Source organism: Odocoileus virginianus, chromosome 25, assembly GCF_023699985.2.
Source record: "Odocoileus virginianus isolate 20LAN1187 ecotype Illinois chromosome 25, Ovbor_1.2, whole genome shotgun sequence".
NCBI lineage: Eukaryota > Metazoa > Chordata > Mammalia > Artiodactyla > Cervidae > Odocoileus > Odocoileus virginianus.
Genome location: NC_069698.1, coordinates 269,316 through 291,676, shown reverse-complemented (window position 1 = coordinate 291,676; position 22,361 = coordinate 269,316). Strand labels below are relative to the sequence as shown.

The window sequence follows — 22,361 nt, the reverse complement described above, 5'->3', positions numbered from 1 at the left end:
CGTTTGTTAAGAAGTGATGCTATCTCTTCATTCAGAATTGAAGTTTCTCAGGACCTTGCTTGCCATTCCCTTCCTCCCGCCTCTGTACTCTACTGTCTCAGGGCTCTGCGGTCCCCAGACTGAGGCTTAGAGATGAAGATGATAATACCCACGGAGCTGGAGTGGACATTAACTGTATCCCAGTGTGGAAGGGCATCCAATTCTAGGGAGGGGACAATAGGGTACCCAGAATGAGATGCCTGGGGGGAGCTGTGTCTTGTCACTGACATTGATAGGAATGGCCATGATGTGGTGATAATACAAGCAGACCATCCTGTGGTCAGTTGCATTATTATTAATTCTATACAGATAGTGCATCCCTTCTTGCCTGTACCTGGGATGAGCTGGCCCCCCACTCTGCCCTTGGTATGCCACTGAAGTGATGGAAAGTTAGGATCACAGCTCAGCTTAAGGCATTGACCCTGGGTTGTGTCCATACTGTGGATCAGAGGCTAACACTCCTCCAGGCTCATGGAGACAATGAAACTTTATTATTATAATTTTTTTCTTTTTGAGACTTTCTTAAAATGGACAATTTGGGGGCGGGGCATAGATCAGAGAATCTCCTTGTTGTCTCTGGAGGCCTAGTTTTGATCCAGCTCTCAAAAAGAGAAATACTGATGGATTCTCTCCTTCTCCCTAAGAAATTATAAATTCCTTGTTGTGAAGGGTAAAGGCAGTGGGCAGGGTTGGGGGAAGCTTTCCTTTCTGTCTCCCTCCCTTCCTCTCTCTAAGTCCTTTCCTGTCTGGATAATTTGAAGAATCATTTAAGCATCCTCAAGGACTCTGCTTTCTTTATTAACCTGTCCCAACCAGGCAGGTGTCCTAGGGACACCTTAACTAGTGAAACCCTTCCTTGGTTTGGGCAAAAATATTTTAAGTGTTACAGAATGCAAACTGTGACAAGTAGGTAGATGCTTACAAATGTGATTGAAAGGTGACCATTTTTAATAGTTTAGAAACCCTTATGTGATGCCTCCCAGCTCTCTTACCAGATCTTGGAAATAAGAACCACATCTTACAACATCACACAGTCCTGATAGATAAATAGGTCGCACAGGTTGCTCCCTGGTATAGGGTGACTTTGGGAAAATCCTAGGCAGACAGCAAGGTCCTTGGGAGCAGGAGCTTCATAGTCCAGGACCTTGAAATTTCTCTGCATTTTCCCCTGCTTCTCTTTCCCTCATGTATCATATAATCCGCTGCCTTCCTAAGACCAACCTCTTCACCTGTGCTCTCCATAGAATCCTCTCCAGCTTCTTCTGACCTGTGGACTTCCAGATATTGCACACCTTCTCTAAAAGCATCCTCTTGGGGCTCTTCAAATGTGCTCATAGTCTCTCTTTCAGAGCAGTCTTCCATCAGCATCTTGCTACTTCATTTAGATATTTCTCTCTTTTTTCACTGGCAAACTTCTAGAAAGAGAGATCTGTACTCCTAAACCACTGTATCCCTTGGTCCCAAATTCTCTTCCTAAGGTCAACAGCAAGTGTCTGATGATGAAGCCCAGTGGTCTTTCTCCCTTCCCCTCTCTGCCCTGTTTGCAGCTGTCAGCTCTCTCAGCTGTGTTGTACTCTTTCAGGCCTTCAGAACTCCCGGACTTTATTTCTGCCTTTGGCCTCTTTGTTGTGGTTGCAGGAGACATATCTTCAGGTTTCTGACTTTTCTCATTCTTCGTTCTTTCCTTTTAGAAGTTCATTTAGTCCCAAGTCAGTGGCCATCCCCATCTTGGAAATGACTCCGAGAAATTCATGCACACATTTTTCCTGAGTTTTAGTCATGCTCTTTGCTGGAGTTCTCAACCTGGAAATAACTATCACTGTCTTAATCATTCATCTGAAACTACTATTTGTGGGAATCCCCTTCCTCACCCTTTATATTTTCATGGTGAATCATAAAGCCAGGTTTATATCATCCAATTGTGTAACTTTAGGCAAATTCTTCAATGTTCATGGCCTCAGTTTCCTCATTTGTAAAATATAAGTGATGTCTGAATCTGTGTCTATAAATATACCCTGACCCTCCTACTTAACTAGCCCAATTGACCTAAGCAAATTATGCCTTTTTTCTAAGAATGTCTTCATTTTAAAATGACAACATGAATATTTATTCATAAGGTTGATTGGAGGATTACATGAGGTTAAAAACTGCAAGTGCATAGCAGGATGTCTATGCATCATGCTTAATATAGCAGCTGTTATTCTTCATGTTACCCATGGTTGATTCTTTGGAACATTTTTGATTTCTTCTTCTCTCCTGTAGCTAGATAATGACTAGGTCTTATCAATCATTCCTTGATAGTGTCTTGATAGTAAATTTCAACATTGACTACCCACCTACTTCTAGGCTCCCTGCTGGATATGATGGTTCTTACCTTTACCATCAGCTACAGTGTAGGCATTGGTATTTCTGTTGAGGAAACTGCTTCAGAGATTTAAATTACCTAAGTCACATGGCTTGTGACTGGCTGAGGTGGAATTCAAACTGCGTCTGGCTCTGTTTCCATCATCCTGGTCTTCCTCTTCCCTCTCCTTCCTTCCTCTTCTCACGCCTGTCAGTTGAAATCTGTCTTTCCTATTCTGGCGTCCAGTGGCCTCTTTACCTCCAGTCCCCCCCAGTTCCCTGTCATCCCACCTGTCACCAACAGATTTCCCCCTGTCTCCTTCCTGGGAGACATTTAACAACTTCCGTTATCTCCTGAAGACATCTGGCATTTAAGGCCTCCCTCTCTGGGCTCATTTCTTATATTCCTGCCAAAGAGCTATTTTTGTGTATTTCCAATGTACTTTTGTATATACTATGATTTTTAAAAGACATTTCCTCTACCTGGAAATACTGCCCATATTAAATCTCAACAATGGACATGAACTTGGGCAAACTTTGGGAGATGGTGAGGGACGAGGAGGCCTGGCATGCTGCAGTCCATGGAGTCACAAAGAGTCGGACATGACTGGGCCACTGAACAACAACAACAATGTACTTTGTGTACGTACTATGATTTTTAAAAGACATTTTTCTCTACCTGGAAATACTGTCCAGATTAAATCTCATTAATAACATAAAGATTCTGCTGACTGGCTAAGCCTATTGTGGCTGTTGTTACTATTTTAACAGACACAACTCTAGCTAGTTCTTGTACAGATTCATTATTCAGAACATACAAGTTATTACAGTAGAGCTATTATTAGAGACCTCTTTTTGATCTCAGCATTTCTTAATAGAAGGCATCCAGATTGGAAAAGAAGTTAAACAGTTACTGTTTGCAGATGATATGATGCTATACTTAGAAAACCCTAAACACAATTCCAGAAAACTACTAGAGCTCATTAATGAATTTGGTAAAGTTATTGGATGCAAAATTAATATGCAAAAATCTGTTGCATTTCTATACACTATCAATGAAAGATCAGAAAGAGAAATTAAGGACACAATCACATTTACTTTCGTACCAAAAACAATAAAATACCTTGGAATAAAGCTACCTAAGGAGGTGAAAGGCCCTTACTCTGAAAACTATAAAACGCTGATAAAAGAAATCAAAGAACACACAAACAGATGGAAGGGTGTACCTTGTTCTTGGATCAGAAGAATCAATATTGTCAAAGTGACCATACTGTCCAAAACAGTCCACAGATTCACTGCGATCCCTATCAAATTACCAATGACATTTACAATTATAATTTACAATTACAAATACAAACTACAATTACAATTTACAATTACCATTTTTCACAGAACTAGAACAAAATTTTTTTAAGTTTGTATGGAAACAGGAAAGACCCTGAATTATCAAAGCAACCTTGGGAAAGGAAAAAGGAACTAGAGGAATCAGGCTCCCTGTCTTCAAACTATACTTCAAAGCCATACTCATCAAAACAGTATCACACTGGCACAAAAACAGAAATCTAGATCAATGTAAACCCATAATTAGTCTATGGCAAAGGAAACAAGTATATACAATGGTGAACTTGGCATTTCTTAATGCCCTTGAGTTCAGCAGTTCTGTGACTCCTGTATCCATTCTCTGGCATCCCTATTCTTTTCTGAGGTAATGATATCTACTCTGGAAATGCACATGGTGGGTGTAGAGCTCAAAGATACCCATTGCAGCATTATTTATAACTTTGGAAAGCTGAAAACATTAAATGATTTTAGAACAATAATGTAGCCATTAAAATAATCTTTGCAAGGAATTTTGAACACGTGGGAAATGCCTTTTGATATGTTAATAACAGCAACAAAAGAATCAAGACAGATAAACAATGAGGGCAGCAAACAATAAAAAGCCATATACAAATTACCTTTTCATTAAGACCTCAAATATATAAAATATGGGGGGAGACCTTTTGATTAAAGAATTATTAGTAATTTTTTTTTGCTTTACTGCAGTTTTCTATACTTTGCAAGTTTTCTGCTTTGAGGCCCTAAGTCTTTTTTTTTTTTTTTTTTGAGTGGTGGTTTGTGGGATCCTAGTTCCGTGACCAGGGGTTGAATGCAGGGCCATAGCAGTGGAAGTGCCGAGTCTTAACCAGTGGACCACCAGGAAATTCCTGAGGGCATAACTTTTTATTCTCAGACAAAATAACATGATGACTTACAACAAATAATGATGCAGGGATAATTCCCTGTGTTGGGGTTCCCAGGATTACCCCCAGATTCATCGATTTGCTGATAAGACACATGATACTCAGCATATATTGTAAAGGTGATTATGATTTATTACAGCTAAAGGATATAAAGCAAAATATAGAGGAAACCAGGGGCAAGCTTCCAAGAATCCTCGTCCAGTGCAGTCACACAGGGTGCACTTAATTTCTCCAGCAATGAGTTGTGGCAGCAACATGTGAAGTCTTGTCCACCAAGGAAGCTTATTAGAGATTCAGTTTATATTGGGATTGGTCACATGGGCAGGCTCTGCCTGGCACCTACTAAAACCCCAGACTCCCAGAAGGAAAGGAGAGGCTCGGCACAAGCCGCGCTGTTTCTGTAAACAGTTGAGGCACAGCTAGCCACTCTTACAGGGAACGTGGGAATTCTCTGGGAATCCAAGTTCCAGATTCCAGTAAGGGGTCAACCTTGCACTGGCCTTGCCAAGGCTGGCAGCCTCCGACCTGCTGTGTTAACTCTTCTGCAACTTCCCTTGATCTTGTGGCTCACACTTCAGACTTCCTCAGGGAATAAGGACCTGGACTCTCACTTCCATCGTAAACCCAGAGTCGATACCACAGTGGCCTTTGCAAAGTCCAGTAAAGAGCCTGATAATGTTATGTTTGAGGCACGGGATTACAGAGAAGTCCATGGCCCACAAACACCGGGCTCCTCCCACCCACGCTTTTCTCAGGGTTGGAGAGGTGGTCCCCAGGTGGTGCTGGCAGGGGGCCAGGGAGCCTAGTGAGTGCCAGTGCGCCAGCTTCAAGCTCCTGGCTGCTGACTTAGTGTGTTTTCCCTTTGGCTCTAACTACTTAAAAGTCAGTTAGCTCACAGTCCTTGGAATGCAAGCAGCACAGAACTGTTGTCTTAGGAATGTGAGTCCCGCGGGCCCTGGGACTCTGAGTGCAGTGTGCGTTCCTTCTACAAACAGAGTGTGTCAACATTTCCCCCGTGGGACATCCTGGAGAGTGATGACTTCATGCTCACTGGCTCAGATTCTAACTCAGGAGCTGTTCTCAATGATGTCACGTCCTCAGCGTGGGTACAAAAGCACAGGGGATTCAGGGAAATCCGTTGCTCTGCTCCTGTCCCCCATCTCCTGTTGTTTGTTGGCCATCTCTAGCACCTGCCTTGACACCTGTAAAAGTAGCTAAGTTGCAAGAGTCAGTTTGACAAAGAAATTCATGTTCTTCCCACCTCTTCCAGCTGCCTTTCACCCAGTCTGTGTTCAATGGAATCTGAGCCCCCTCTGTCGTCAGATAAAGAAACAAAATTTTATTGTGATGGAGGCAAGCCCCTGTCTTTATTCAGCCTACCTGAGAAAAAGAAAGCATTTCTGCTCATACTTGCTTACTGTGACTAGGCTTGATGAATACTCATTGTTCGTTTATTTCTTAAGTATAACAGCCAATGGAATGAATGTTTGTTATTTTATGCATGTGCTTACTTTAACTTTTTATCCCACCCCCCCATTCTGTTTAGTAACTTATATTGATGAAGATGAAAATGAAATACTTGAATTGTCATCAAATGAAACATTCTCGGTCATGCTAAAGATTCCAGAGGAGTGTGTTTCTGAAGAGGAATTACCTGACATGCTCCAGAAGCGGGTAAGTTACCTTATGTGTTATTACTGAGTTCTTAGCATTAGAGTGTGAATTCTTCTGGAACAGCTGGGTTAGAGCTAGCCAGTAAGTAGCTTCAAGCTTGGATTCTTTGGATATTGGCAGAAACCAGTGCTTAGAAATAGATTTTCTGTAGTGCAAAGCCGGAAGGAAGAGCCCTGGTTTCCAGCTGAATGTGTCCGGGAGGACAGTATTCTGTTTCTCACTCTGGTCTTAGGTTTGATTCAACCTGAAATTTTATTGAGGGTCTGTGAGGTGCTCGACAACATGCTTAGTGCCAGGGCCATAGAGGCTGTGCCCTCAGTGGGGCTCAAAGTCCCAGTTGGAAGAATTTGGAGTCCAAGAGGAAGCAATTAAATAGTTATGAGCAGTGTGGTGTGTTCCATCACTGAGACATGTACAGTGTGATTTACAACCGCAGAGGAGATGGAGGCTTGGAGGGCCCCCTGGAGGAGGCGAGGCTCAGGATGAGTCTTGAAATGTGAAGTAGGGGTATTCCAGATTAGAGAGCAGAGGACACAAGGGTGTCTGCCCAGCAGTGTGCTACAAGCTCCACATACTGTAAGCAGAAATGTAGAGGTGAGGCTGAACGGAAAGGGAGGGGTCAGATCACGAAGGTTTCCGGTTCTTTGGTGAGGTCCTGGAAGATTTTCATCTGCAGGCTGACATGGTCAACTTCTCATTTTAGTCTTTCTGTGATGATGGGAAAACATTGGAAGTGGAGGGCTTAGTTAGAAGGGTGACAAGTGAGGGAGCCTAGAATTAGGGTGATGTCAGGGGAGATAATTGAGGTTCAGGTGAGATTTCAGAGGTCTGCTCCCTCAATAGGACTTCGTGGCTGGTAGGATGTGGGCTGAGGGAGAGCATGGCTCCAGGCTTCTGGCTGGGTGGCCACATGGGTGGATGGTGATATCGTTCATGGAGCGGGGAAAGAGGAGAAGGTGCCTCTGTGTGTTATGAGGGCTCTGCAGTAGGACCATAAAGGCTGGTCGGAGCAGCCCTGGTTATCCTGTCAAAGACAGAGTGGTTCACAGTCAGACCCAGAGAAGTTTTTGAGAACAAAATCTAAGCATGACCAGCCTGCTGTCTGTTACTCTCGTCCCTGTGGTAGATAGGTTGAACGGGGTGAGTTCCCTTTATTTACTGAAGGGCAGAATCTTAACCAGTGGATGGCTAGGGCAATACCCTCTTTTTTACTTTTTTGATTGAGAGGTTTTGCATTGGCCGAGGAGAAACCAAGTGAGTCAGCATCCACAGTTGTCACTGTTACAGACTGGTCTATGTCAGAGGGAAATGGATGTCACTCACTCACCTAAAAGCCATCTCTGGTCATAGAAGCAGATGTGAGCAGCTTCTACAGGTGTTTTTAATTCATTGTGGTATAATGGCTGAGGAACGGGGACTGGTGGGTCTCTGGGGCAAGTTCACAGGCCTCTTTGAGTTGGTTCCTACTGTGATAAATGGAAATCACCTCGCTTTCCCTGTGTACCCACAGATGCATATAAAGAACTTTGTACGGCATTTTTTAAAAAAATTATCTGATTTGCAGGTGATAAACATAAGGTGCAGTGAGGTGAAGAAACTTCTGCTCTCTGGTTTGCCAACAAATGTTCAGGGGAAAAAACTGAGGAACTTGGAGATATCACCATCTTACTGTCAGATCGAGAACCCTTTTCTTCCACTTAGGCCAGTTTCAGTTTGGAAAGTGAATGGGAATGGACATTGAAACACTGCACCCTCTCTTCTGCTTTATTGTCTTGCTTTTCTAGGCACAGTTTTCCTGGCTCCTCTCATGCCTCACTGCCAGTCTCCTTCGCTTCGGGTTGCGCTGATAACTTTGCTTAAGCTAGCCCGGTAGCTGCCCAGCGTCATAGCTCAGCTTACCTGCTCCATGCCAGGGCCAGCAGTGGCCCTTCTGGTAATGCAGGGGACATGTCCCTCTTCCACTGGAAGGTTTTTTTCTTTTTTTAACATTATTACTTAAAAAAAATTGAGATATAGTTCATACACAGTATTATATGTTTCAGGTATATGACATAGTGATTCACAGTTTTTAAGATCACGTTCCTCTTATAGTTGCTAAAGAATATAGGCTATATTCCCTGTGTTATATAATGCATCCTTACTGCCTGTTTATTTTATGTATAGTAGTTTGTACTGCTTAACCCCCTGCCCGCATCTTGCCCCTCCCCCTCCTCACTCTCCCCTGATAACCACTAGTTTGTTCTCTGCATCTGTGAGTCTGTTTCTTTTTTGTTCTTGTTATATTTACTCATTTCTTTTACTTTTTAGATTCTGCATATAATTGATATCACACAGTATCTGTCATTCTCTGACTTGTTTCACTTAGTACCCTCCAAGCCCATCCATGTTGTTTCGAATGACAGCACTTCATGCTTTTTCATGGCTGAGTAGTCTTCCATCGTCTGCGTATGCCACTCTCCTTTGTCCGTGCATCTGGCGATGGACTCTTAGGCTGCGCCCATATCTTGGCTGTAGTGAGTAATTGTGTGTGTGTGCGCTCAGTCGTGTCCGACTCTTTGTGACCCCGTGGACTGCAGCCCCTCCAGGCTCCTCTGTCCATGGGATTTTCCAGGCAAGAGTACTGGAGTGGGGTGCTGTTTCTTTTTCCAGGAGATCTTCCCGCCTAGGGATTGAACTCCTGTCTCCTGAGTCTCCTGCATTGGCAGGCGGATTCTTAACCATTGGACCACCTGGAAAGCTCCATTGTAAGTAATGGAAACTGGTTCCTGATGAGCCGCTGTGCCTGACTCTGGTGATCGGCTCACTGGGCTCAAAGCTCAGTTTGCACTCAGCCTCACTGGCACAGTTTGGGAAACACCAGAGCAAGGGGTGAGGAGCGCCTCTTTTCACTCTTTTGATCCCAAAGTAGTGTGGTTGACAGCTCCTAAATATGTAAATATTTCCTAATCATAGTAGGTGATGGTGCCACAAAAAAAAAATGTTAGAGTGGACACTGAAATTGATCTAGTATACCACGCCATCTCTTAACATGAAATTTTAAACCTTTTTCTGAGTATCAATGTGCAAAACACAGTGCTTAGGACCCTAAGAATTAATGAAAGGAAGAATGAGAGGGAGGGAAAAAAGAAGGAAGGACAGACATAATTTCTGACAGAAGAAGCTCAATCTAAAAGGAAGAGAGGGATAACCAGGTGGGGTTTGCTATATGACGCAGGGCACTCAAAGCTGGTGCTCTCTGCCAACCTGGAGGGATAGGGTGGGGAGCGAGGCAGGTGGGGGCTTCAGAATGACTGGGACACATGTATACCTATGGCCAATTCATACTGATGTTTGGCAAAAACCATCACTATATTGTAAAGTAATTATCCTGCAATTAAAGTAAATTAAAAAATAAAAGGAAGAGAGGGCTATTGTTGTTATATTTTCAGCGCTTGAGAAAAAATGCCCCCTCTGGCATCCTCATCCTCCTCCCTGTTCTGAGCAGTCCTGGGATTGCGCCAACCTCCGCAACCGCATTCAGGGTTTTCTAAATGACTGTTGGCAGCTTTCTCTGGGCCTCAGAAACTCTAAGATGGCCCAGTCATCTTCCCCGCAGAGTTCTTGACGCTTTATGCTGCTTTTGTCCTTGTTGTTCAGGAGACACTTTCCCCCTCGCTCCATCTGCACGGGTTGTGTGGTAAAACGTGAGGACGCTGGGCTGTCTGTACATCTAGGACTAGATTCCTTACTAGCAGAGTGACCTCCCTGAAGGCCTAGAGTTTTTTTATTTTTTCCATCAGCACAAAGGGAACAGAGGGCAGAGATAGCGCCCATTCTGTCAGCTTCTGATGCCGATGACAGCAGTAGTGGCCGGGTTGGAGGAAGTGCTCTAAACCCCTCTGCCCTACCTTGGGGAAATTGGATTGTTACCCGTGAGTGTAGTGGGAGCAAACAACGGATGCAGCCTCCTTGAGATTCTGCCGAGGGTGGGTGGGAGAAATGGGCAGGCTTTCCTCGGGGGTGGTTCTGCTGCTTGCTGCGGAATAAAGCAGTGAGGCGACAAGCCATGATGGGCGCAGTGGGGCATGCCGAGCTCAGCACAGAGGACCCATGGGGGTGAAGTTTCCAGAGCAACTTTGGGCCTGAGGCTTCAGGCCAGCAGGAGTGGGTCTAGCTACAGGCTTGCTTCCAGCCTCAGAGCTGGATTCATACTGGGGGAGTACCCAGATCCCAGCACTGTCCTCCTGCCTGCTAAGAACAAGGCACTTAAACTTCAAAGTAATAATTTTTTTTTTAAATGGACAAGTTATCTAATTAGGTTCTTTGCAAGAAGTTCAGAATACTACTTTGTGAGGGTAAATTTCATTTGTGAGAGCAAACACAGAGCGGAGGTACCCTGGAGCTGAGGGAGAGCTTTGATTCTTCGCAGAATTTGTGAGTCCACCGCTTTCTGATCAACCTTGCACTGCTCTGTGATCTCATATTTCTCTCTCTCTGTGTGTCGAAGATCTCACCCTCTTGGTGTCTCGGCTTACGCGCTGCTTCTTCTTGAAGTAAGTGTCAGTGAGATGTTCTGGGAGTTTCACACCACTGATAATCGATTTTGGTGGAGGTGGCAATGACAAATTTCTGGTGTCTTCTACGCAGAGGAACTCGATTGGGGGATAGAGGCCCAGTCACAAGTAGCAAGCCACTGCCCAGCTGCTTCAGGAAAGCGACCCTCTTGCCTCTGTGGCGCCCCGTGAGGATGATTTGAACGGTCCCAGGAGTGATGCTGGCCCGCAGCTTCCTCACATGCTTACTGAACGGTTTCTTGCCGTGACTCAACAGTTTCCGAGGCACATCTTCAGTAGGGTAATACCTAGGCATTTTGCGAAGTTTGACCACTCAGGTACCACCATTCTTGTCGCCACCAACTGGTTTTGTGACAGTAGCAAGAACCCGAACTTCTTTTTCTTTTCGACCTGGGATTTAGCTGCTGAATACTTTCTCTTGTACAGGGCCTTTCTGGAATCGGGTGATCAGGAATATCTGCCAACTCCTCTGCCCAGGACAGGGTTTTGGCTGCAGTGGGGCTTCCCCTTCTTAACTTTCTTCACCACCTTCACCTTTTTAGCCTTGTTGACAGCATCAGCCTTCTTGGCTTCAGGTTTTTTCTCCTTAGTATCTGGCTTCTCAGCCTTTTCACCCGCCATCTTGCAAGATGGGCAAGACCAAAGTAATAATTTTAAAGAGATGCAATGTAAATGCGTTCAGCCACAAGTTCTGGAGTACTATAGGTTAGGGTTTACGTCTCTGAAGCATGATGGAAAGACTAATCAAAGAGTGGGAGAAGATATCTGTGACATCAAACCAACACTAGTATCCAGAGTGTAAAGCAGTTTGGGTAAGAAAATGCAACCCGAGAGAAAGAACACTGGCAGACAGTTCAAAGCTGAGAAATCCCACAGTTAATAGACACCTGAAAAGACAGTCAGCCTCACTAGAACACAATATGACAGTGTAAACACAATGAAAACTCATCAGATTGGCAAAAGTTGAAAAATCTGGTAACCTTAAATGCTGGCGAGGCTGTGGGCAATAGAGCACTTGTAGGTTGGTGGGAGGGCAGTGAAATGGAGTGCAATTCAGAAAGAGTTAAGGTAGAGATGTGCTAACTCTTAGACCCAAGTCCTCCTCTTGGTATATGGCCCAGGGAATCTCGTAACCTCTATGAGAAGAGAGGCCTAGGGATGCTCGAGCAGATTAACAGCATAGTTGTGGCAGGAGACAGTCGGAAACAAAGCACATGGCCCCCAGGAGGGGAGGGGAGGAGCTGTCATCTCACGGGATCCCTGCAGAGTTCGGAGTCGGACCGAGTGACCTCCATCTGGAGGCGCATTGTGTTGCTGTTGTTGTTTAGTCTCTCAATTGTGTTCAGCTCTTTGCCACCCCACGGACTGCAGCACGCCAGGCTTCCCTGTCCTTCACCATCTCCTGGAGCTTGCTCAAACTCATGTCCATTGGGTCGGTGATGCCATCCAATCATCTCATCCTAGGTCATCCCCTTCTCCTGCCTTCGATCTTTCCCAGCATCAGGGTCTTTTCTTTTTCAGTGAGTTGGCTTTTCAAATCAGGTGGCCAAAGTACTGGAGCTTCAGCTACAGCATCAGTCCTGTCAATGAATATCAGGGTTGGTTTCCTTTAGGGTTGACTGGTTTGATCTCCATGCTCTCCAAGGGACAATTGTGGGTAAACTGCAAATGTGATTTTGAGTGAAAAAAAATCAAAACAGAGAAGGTGTAGAATATGGTGTTTTATTTGAATAAAAACATGCATTGAACTTATATATGTATTTTTAAAAAGATCAAGTCTTTGGGGACTTCCCCGGCAGTTCAGTGGTTAAGACTCTACACTTCCATTGCAGGGGGCATGGGTTCTATTCCTGGTTGGAAAACTAAGATCCCGCATGCTGGTGTGGAGCAGCCAAAAAAAAAAAAAAAAAAAATTACATATAGTTATGATTACACAAGAGAGTGTTGCATCCATAAAAACATGTGTGGAAAAGATACACGACAGCTTCAGGACAGTGGTTCGTAGTGGGCAGGGAGAGAGGAAGGCGGAATAGTGTGTGAGAATAACATTAGCTGTGCTGTTTCTTCAGGTAAAGGGCTCAGCTACATGTGGTAAAATGTGAAGGGCTGAAACCTGGTGAGTGGGAACACGGGAGTCCTTGTTTTTTATGGTTGCAACACTTGATGGCTAAAATAAGAACTTTGTATCATTGCAATTGTACCACTCATTTGGTTGCATTATCCAGAAACCACATGGCTGTGTCTCCTTGGAGTGAAGTTCCCGGGCAAGGAGAGAAGAGCCTTTCTTTGTCTGGTGATGTGCAGGCCCCTGAGTCGCCTATTCTGTCTTCCCAGCCCCTTGGAGATTCCCTCCTTCCCGTGGTGCTTGGGTCTTTGTGGGCTCAGGCTGTTGACCAGTCAGACCACACATCACAGTGCAACATGTAAGAGTTGCTGAAAATCCCAGCCTGATCACTTGGTCCTTACGAATGAGGTCCCTTTAAATGAGTGCCAACTTGAATTTAGGTTGGTGTGGGGCCCACCCCTTCATGTTTCTTCACCCAGAGCCTCTTGGTAAGTTCATTCCTCCCTAGGGTGGAATTTCCATCACCCAGGAGTAGTTTTGCTTGTCAGGTGATGTGCAGTGTGATCTGGCTGTGATGTGTGGTTGTGAACTTGCCCCTGTTTGTTTTAGGTGACACACGTGTACAGTGATTCACCAGCTCTGAACCGCTATTTCACTTCGGTTGAAGTCATGGACTTCAGGTAAGAATGTAGAGCATTACAGTCTCTCTCTGGAGGTTGACAGTCATCATGAGTTACCCAAAAGGACTTCCCTAACCCCAAAGCACAAAGTTCAGTTCAGTTTAGTCACTCAGTCGTGTCCGACTCCTTTCGACCCCATGAACCGCAGCATACCAGGCCTCCCTGTCCATCACCAACTCCCAGAGTCCACCCAAACCCATGTCCATTGAGTCGGTGATGCCATCCAGCCATCTCATACTCTGTCGTCCCCTTCTCCTCCTGCCCTCAATCTTTCCCAGCATCAGGGTCTTTTCAAATGAGTCAGTTTTTTGCATCAGGTGGCCAAAGTATTGGAGTTTCAGCTTCAGCATCAGTCCTTCCAATGAACAACCAGGACTGATCTCCTTTAGGATGGACTGGTTGGATCTCCTTGCAGTCCAAGGGACTCTCAAGAGTCTTCTCCAACACCACAGTTCAAAAGCATCAATTATTCTGTGCTCAGCTTTCTTTATAGTCCAACTCTCACATCCATACATGACCACTGGAAGAACCATAGCCTTGACTAGATGGACCTTTGTTGGCAAAGTAATGTCTCTGCTTTTTAATATGCTGTCTAGGTTGGTCATAACTTTCCAAGGAGTAAGCGTTTTTTAATTTCATGGCTGCAGTCACCATCTGCAGTGATTTTGGAACCCAGAAAAATAAAGTCAGCCACTGTTTCCACTGTTTCCCCATCTATTTGTCATGAAGTGATGGGACCAGATGCTATGATCTTAGTTTTCTGATTGTTGAGCTTTAAGCCAACTTTTTCACTCTCCTCTTTCACCTTCATCAAGAGGCTCTTTAGTTCTTCTTCACTTTCTGCCATAAGGGTGGTGCCATCTGCATATCTGAGGTTATTGATATTTGTCCCGACAATCTTGATTCCAGCCTGCGCTTCCTCCAGCCCAGCATTTCTCATGGTGTACTCTGCATATAAGTTAAATAAGCAGGGTGACAATATACAGCCTTGATGTACTCCTTTTCCCATTTCTAACATGGACCACAGTCTTGTCTAACTCAAAGAAGCCATGAACCATGCCGGGTGGGGCCATCCAAGACAGTTGGGTCATGGTGGAGAGGTCTGACAGAATGTGGTCCACTGGAGAGGGGAATGGCAAACCACTTCAGTATTCTTGCCTTGAGAACCCCATGAACAGCATGAAAAGGCAAAAAGATAGGACACTGAAAGAGGAACTCCCCAGGTCGGTAGGTGCCCAATATGCTCCAGGAGATCAGTGGAGAAGTAACTCCAGAAAGAATGAAGGGATGGAGCCAAAGCAAAAGCAACACCCAGCTGTGAATGTGACCAGTGATGGAAGCAAGGTCCGTAAAGATGCTGTAAAGAACAATATTCCGTAGGAACCTGGAATTTAGGTGCATGAATCAAGGCAAGTTGGAAGTGGTCAAACAGGAGATGGCAAGAGTGAACATGGACATTTTAGGGATCAGTGAACTAAAATGGACTGGAATGGGTGAATTTAACTCAGAGGACCATTATTATATACTGTGGGCAGGAATCCCTTAGAAGAAATGGAGTAGCCATCATAGTCAACAAAAGAGTCTGAAATGCAGTCCTTGGATGCAATCTCAAAACGACAGAATGATCTCGGTTTGTTTGGGCTTTGTGATCTCTGGCCACAAGAGAGAGCTCTTTGCCAGTCGTTGGCAGGGACAATGTTCTGATTCATTACTGTGACTGGCTTGACTGCAAAACTTACCCTTGGGTGAGAGTCTCAGATGTGATCACTCTTAAATATTTTATTGCTACCTCTTAATCTAGGCCTTTAAAAAAAAAAGGCTGGCCTTCTTGAACCAAAGGATAATTGTGAGAATTCTAAATGGGGAGGTAGCATTTAACAAGCTGTGTAGACCATAATGATCAGCCGTATGATTATTTTTCTTTTAGAAGTAGGAGAATATGTTCTAGAAAGAGAAAAACTCCCTTTCCTAGGTCCCCTTACTGAGTGGTGCAAAACCGTGGGAAGTAGAAACAGGACAGAAACCGTTGCTCACTTTGGGGACAAACCAGGGAGGTGAGATTTGCTGCTGGTACCCAGGGCCATCTGGGGAATTTAGGATTGTGTATCCTGCCAATGGCAGGGAGCTTTGGACCCTACATGAACCATTTTATAGGTTAAGCGATGAACTGGTTAAACTGGAGAGCTTTGACAGGCCCGTGGGAGAAGGGAGACCAAGGAGAAAAGGGTTGCCTTGGCCTGCCTCTGGGCAAAGTGTGGTACTAGGTAGCTCTTGGAGCCTCCCCTGCATGGCCTCTCACGGTGGGCTTCCCGGGGTTGGGTTTTAGGTGGAAGGAGGTTTGGATAACTGCAATTTTGCGTGATGAGTGCATTGACGAGGGCTCTTCTATGGTCATACACTCTTTGCTTTTTTATACTGGGAGAACATGTAGAACTCAAAAGATGTTTTTGCTAAAATCAGTTTCCTGAGTTGCAGTGTGATGCTGTTGGTATGTTTATTGTCTCTGTTTGGTTTGCCTTTCTTTCAGTGGTGAAAATGCCACAATAATCTTCCACCTGCACTTCAGGATTCCTCCTGAAGATGGCAGTTTTATGAAGTATGTGATGAGTGAGGAGCTCGTGCTGGGCGTTTTGCAGCAGGATTTCCATGATCAGAACGTGGCTGGTTGTGAGACTCTGGGGCTTGATCCAGGATCCCTCTGCTCCTACAATAAGTTGAGCACGTCCGGAAGGCAGAGCTGTGACGGTAAACGGGGGAACCAGGTGGGGCAGAGAGCTTACTTTGACTTCTGAGCAGGTGATGCTCCATGTCTGTGGAGGTCACCCAGTCCCTACCCTTTGTGAGCAGATAGAGAAGCTGGAAAAAAAAGTCATGGAAACAAACTATAAAAATGAGGGTTGCTTCGTGTTTCCTTGCTGTGGTTCACCCGCACTCAAAGCCCCGAACCCCACATCACAGTATCATTAGACACCTTCATGGAAACGCTGTGGTCGCACCGGAGAAGCAAGTACTGAAGAATTTGAAGTAAATGGTATATTAAATTGTTGAAAGATGGTTCAATCTGGAGAATATCTTTTTCTGTTGAAGGCCACTAGTCTAAGGTATTAACAGAGGGATGTAGAGAGGCAAGTTGGTCTCTTTCTTAGAAGATTATAAGCAAAATGTGCATCGACGTTTAAAGCTAAGAATGGAATGAGGAAATGGACGTTATTTAAATAAGCATAGATGATACCCCACTTGTCAGAATCTGAGAACGCTGTACAAAACCTATCAGGAAGGAAGGTGGGAGTTGAGATGACCGCTAGCCTCCGAGCCCTCCTCCCTGTGGTCTGCACTGAGCGTCAGCCTAAGTTTCCATTCTTCTCGTTTTCCACTTCTGAGTGCTCCCTTGGATGGGTTTTGAATCTTGGTTAGTCCATAATACTAATGATTTTGGATGGTTCCTTATCCACAATCCATCAGAAACACTCTGTACATCAGCAGTGGTAAATACTAGTTGAATGAATGAAAAAGACAGTCACGAAGGATGTGTGGTGAGCAGCAGGCATGGGGCTAGCTGCCAGGGGTCAGAAGAGTGGAACAGATTACGGAGCACACACATCCCCATGCGGTGTTTACTGAAGAAGTGTTTACTGTGATGACACTTGGTTCTTGGGGACGAGAGGCGGGAGTGGACTAACCTTGGCCTGGAAGGGCAGAGAGTTATATAAAGCAGTTCTTAAGGCATTCTTTCCCCAAGTGAATAAAAGGAATGACATTCAGAGGGCCGACTTTTAGCTCACTGGGAAAGTCACGTAGTGAATAGTTTCCTCACTGAGCATCTGAATAGATGGAGTGTCTGTGGGCCAGACCAGTAGCATTGTGTGGAGTGAAAAGGTCCTGCCTCCTCCACGGGAATTCTAAAAAGAAAGAAGGAAAGAAAGAAAGGAGGGAGAGAAGGGGGGAGGAAGGAAGGGCCCTTCAGCCCCATCCTGTGCGCAGCGGAAGGGGAGAAGAGGCCCTGCGGCCTGCTGTGTGGTGACCGGCCTTGACTCTCTGAGCCTCCTCTCTAGAACTGTGGTCCCCAGCCCTTCCCAAACGGAGATGAGGGATTAGGAGGAGGGTGAGAAAGAGTTGAGGAGGATTATGAAGCTGGGAGGTCCACACACAGTGTGACAAACAGCAGGCTGCTTGTGAGGCCTGACAGACCCGGAGCTGAGCCTCAGATTTGGCGTGGCCCCCGGGGTGAAGCCGTGAGCAGCAGCGTTTGTGCTTCTCAGGAGACCGCGCTTTCTCCCGGGCCTTTCTCCTGGGGGGCGGTCTCTCCATGACCCCACACCCTCTTGGCAGAGCCTGGACAGGGTTTGATATTTTCAGGAGTGTGAGTGTCAGTTTCCTCTCAAATGGATGGGAAGACAGTGACCATTTGGAAGAGCGTCTCCAGGGCAGGGAGGCAGGGGGAGGGGCAACTCAGGGCGACGCCCAGAGGGAGGGCGGAGAGGCCCCCAGGAGGGCGCCGCGAGGCCCGGGGCTTCTGAGGCCAGCTCGCCTTCCCAGGCACGGCGGCTTTGGCAGGGCAGCCCCTTCTGTGATGAGCTAGGCAGCTGGTTTCCCACAGACAGTGTTCTAATTCTTCAAAGAGCAAAGCTTCTTTTTTTTTTGGCCATTAAAAAAAATTATTGAAGTATAGTCAGTTTACAATGTTGTGCTAATTTCTGTTATATAGCAAAGTGATTTAGTTATACCTATACTATCTGTCTATTAAAGAATCGGACATGACTGAGCGACCAAGCACAGCACATATCTATCTATTTATATGTATATATTCTTTTTCAGAGTCTTTTCCATTGTGGTTTATCATAGGGTATTGAATAGAGTTCCCTGTGCTGTATCACAGGACCTTGTTCTTTATCCATTCTGTGTTTTATAGTTTGTATCCACTAACCCCAAACTCCTGATCCATCACTCCATCCCCATTTCTCCCCCTTGGGAGCCACAAGTCTGTTCTACAAAGGGCAGTGGTTTTTAAAATTGCTTGGTTCAGATGCCTCTTAGAGAATTTGCAGACAGTCGTGTAATTTCTCCCTGGAAAAAAATGCACATACTCTTCCCCCTGGACAGAATTTTACAATTTCAGGGATTCCAAGCATTCCCTGGAGCCAGTCCGCAGTTGGAATTTCCAACGTGTGTGCTAGAGAGCCTGAACCTTAAATTAGCTTGCAATTTGGATCCCTAAGGGATTGTTTGTGTATTTCTCTTTCTCTAATTGGGGAATATGATTGCTTGACCTAACTGCAGGCATTTTGATGCCTTCTACAAAGAAAAACTTCCTTTAATATTATAGTCATAAGGGGATTTTTAAATTTATATTTTCTTGCAGTGTTAATTGAGATATAATTAATAAGACAGTGTAAGTTTAAGGGGTACAGAATAGTGACTCAATCCATATATTTTGAAATGATTGCCATAATAAGAGTAGTTAACGTCTATCACCATCACCTTGTAAGTTACAAAACTATTTTTCCCCTTGTGAGAACTTGTTCCCAGGACTGATTTATCTTATAACAGGAAGTTTGTGTTTTTGATCACCTTCATTCAATTCCTCCTCCTCCACACCTTGCCTGTGGCAACCATCTATCTGACCTCTTTCTTTATGAGTTTGAAGATTCTACATAAAAGTGAGATCATGCAATATTTGTCTTTCTCTCTCTGACTTATTTCACTTAGCATAATGTCCTCAGGGTTAAGGGAATTTTTTTGGTGATGGGTTGCTCCCTCCCCATCCCCCCATTCCTTGAGCTTCTTCACCTAGTGGAGGGTAGGGTCCTGAGATAAAGAGGGGAAATCTGTTTTACTATGTAAAACATCTGTGTGACTTATTTTGAACCTTGTGAGTTATTCTGGACATGGGGTAGTTATTTTATACTGTTTCCTGACCTGTGAAGGAGTCAACCAGTAGACTGGGCTCCCCATGTCTTGTCCTCAGTCATTGCCCAAGTGCCTCGGCCTTAGGCCAGCTCTGCGCCATTTCCCTCATTAGAATTTCTCACTGTATATTGTGCTTATATTAAAAAAATGAAAATTTAGAAATATTTTTACAATTAGACTATGGAAAAAGACTGACTGTTAAAATGTCCTCTGCATCCAAAAGTCCTCATCAAAATGTTATTTATCATGAATTATGCCAAAGTAAGTAAGCAAAAAATGTGTTATTTCCTTTTGAAAGGAATTCAGGAATTGTGAACGTGTGTGTGTGTGTGTATTTTACCTGGAGAGTAAACCGTCTCTGTTAAGAGTTTACAAATATTCCAATTTTACATTGGAGTTCATAATCAAACCCAGTAAAATAAAAAAGAAAAATAAATGTTTAAAATAATTATGCGTTTTTTTAAACTGTGACTTTCGTTTGTATTTCCTTTTCAGAATTATGAAGGTTGATCTATGTCTGACAGCAGCACTCTGCTGAACTTTGGGATGCTGAGAGTTCATTCCGCTTTACAGAAGAGATCCTGAGAATTAACAGAGAAGGACTGAAAATGACTGGAGGCGTGGAGACGGGCCTTGTTCTCCGGCTTCTGCACAGTTACAGCGTCTGGTTCGGAGTCTAACTAAGCACTACTCCAGCGGTGCCCCAGCTGGGTCTGGACACAGTGGGGTGATGGGGCAGCTGGCAGATCTGCAGGGGGAGGTCCCTCCACCCACAGTGGACACTTTCTTTTTAGGGCAAGGTGTTCTTTCAGGCAGGATCCCGCCAACCTGGGCTAGAGGAGAGCCAACAGGGAGAAGCCAAGTGAGGGGGAGTTCAGCCAGTCACTCTCCTCCCTCCCAACCCTACATTTGATCTACCTCCAGACAAGGCTGTGGGGAAAAGGCATGCACTTTGTCAAAGGTAATTAACACTGTTCATGTCTACTTCCAAGATGCGTAGACTTGTCACATATCAGGAAACCAGCCTTGGCACATCACCTGATGTTATTGCATTATGTAGCACTACAGAAATGAGATGTGTGTTTCTTAATTATTTCCCTGCATAATTACTGTGATTGCTGAACACCTCTTTTGAAGACATGGGTCCCTGTGAATTTTGAACACACGACTCTTCATTTTGGGTAGTTTGTCCATTTTTATTTTCATCAGCTTCCATCAGACAGTCATTAAGACTGGAGGTAGTTCATGTTGACTTTTCGTTGTCTGGGTTCCCTAGCCTTCCTGTAGGACTCAGTGTCTTCAAGCACTGATTATGTATCTTATTGAAGATGATTGTAAAATAGGAAGAACCACTCTCAGAACTAAACTGCTGGAAGTTTAATGCCAGATCCTTTGGCAGGTGAGGATTGGAGGGAACAAGAGGGACTGTTTTGGTCGCCTACAGACAGAATTACCTGTCCAAAGGGTCTTGTTAGGAAAATGACCTCGCTGGAAATTTTCCAGGAGAGTTCTGTGGTCATGTAAGGAGAGGTTCATAGCCTCAGAATCTCAACTGACCCTGGTGGATGATGTGTGTGTGGGGAGGCAGCTGTGTGTGGGGATGTGTCAGAGTGTGCATCTCAGGCTAGATTTGTTGAGCTCTTTATGACCCAGGACTCTGGATAATGTGAATGTGCTTTGTTATTTAACTGGAAGATATGTTTATTGCAACTCGGTGTCTCATTTTTGAGCATAGTTCCTGAAACTAGTGAAACAGGTGAATTTCCCTTCTTCCTCTTTATATTTTATATGTCAAACCTAAGCCTTCATGTTTGTACTTTTAAGAAAATAATGAAGAACTTCTTTGGAGAGGAGTTAAAATATTGACAATAAATTATTTTTGCTTCCGTTTTGCTGTGTTAATGTTTGCTCTGTAGGCATTGACTCTCCAGGGCCTGGGTTTGGCCTGGTGTGTCCTTGCAGTAATTGGTGTTGGAAGTGACCTTTTCATGAGGGCAGCTTCCCCTTCTGAGTGAATAAGATTGAACCTGCCTGGGCTGGGTCCTCCTCTCCTTGTTCCTGTTGCAGAGGGGCTGTCTCTTCTCTCCACTTCCCTTGGGGCCCTGTGGGCATGACCAGGTGTCTGAAGAGCCTGGGGCTGGAAGGAAGGGCTGGTTCCTGTCTGGAGGCAGGACTGGTTTTGGTTCTGATCTTTCCTTCTCTGTTGGAAACCACCAAGATCTTAGCACCTTGCCTCAGGTTTTGACCACTTGAAAGTCATAGGGAGGATTTTCTGTTGGTTTGACCCTTCTGCCCAAATGGTGTGGAAAGAAATGAACTTTGTGATTCGAGCATTTTGAGGTGTTTGGGGGGAAATGGCATTTATATACTGTTATGCTACTGGAGATGGATTGATTGGCTACGACACATCTTCATGATGAGCATACCACATGGTGCATAAGAAGGTTTCAACAAATATCTGTGGTATAACAGCATTTTTTTTGGCTCTGAGGCTTGTGAGATCCTAGTTCCCAGATCAAGAATGGAACCCAGGCATTGGACAGCCAGGGAATTCCCAAGTGAACTATTTTGGGGGTGTCCCTCTGTGCGGTCTGCAGGAAGTTTTCTGACAGGGATCGAACCTGTGCCCTCTTCTGTGGAAGCATGGACTCCTAGTCACTGGACCACCGGGAAAGCTCTCACTGAAGGACTTGAGAGGAAAACCTGGGAGTCACTTAAGTACAGACAGATAGTATACAACAGATCAGTGGAACACGCCCTCTTCCCATCTCCAACGAAAATTCCAGCTATGTCCCATTCTTTTCTGCCTTTCAATTTAACTTAGTTTTGCAGATTTTTTTTTAATGATGTGAGTTGC

The 22,361-nt window shown here is 44.8% G+C and overlaps 1 protein-coding gene and 1 pseudogene across 1 annotated transcript in view; one reads left to right on the top strand and one right to left on the bottom strand.

Annotated features, from left to right (window-relative positions):
- C25H3orf52 (chromosome 25 C3orf52 homolog) overlaps positions 1-21,391 on the top strand; it is a 36,348-nt gene extending 14,957 nt beyond the window's left edge. Inside the window, exons 3-6 of the mRNA XM_020898766.2 lie at positions 6,172-6,299; positions 13,527-13,597; positions 16,125-16,342; positions 20,000-21,391. Coding sequence (XP_020754425.2) covers positions 6,172-6,299; positions 13,527-13,597; positions 16,125-16,342; positions 20,000-20,007 — 425 coding nt within the window. The 3' untranslated portion in view covers positions 20,008-21,391. The remainder of the gene's footprint in view (positions 1-6,171; positions 6,300-13,526; positions 13,598-16,124; positions 16,343-19,999) is intronic.
- On the bottom strand, positions 10,570-11,478 carry LOC110140381 (large ribosomal subunit protein eL6 pseudogene; annotated as a pseudogene).
- Positions 21,392-22,361: the final 970 nt, after the last annotated feature.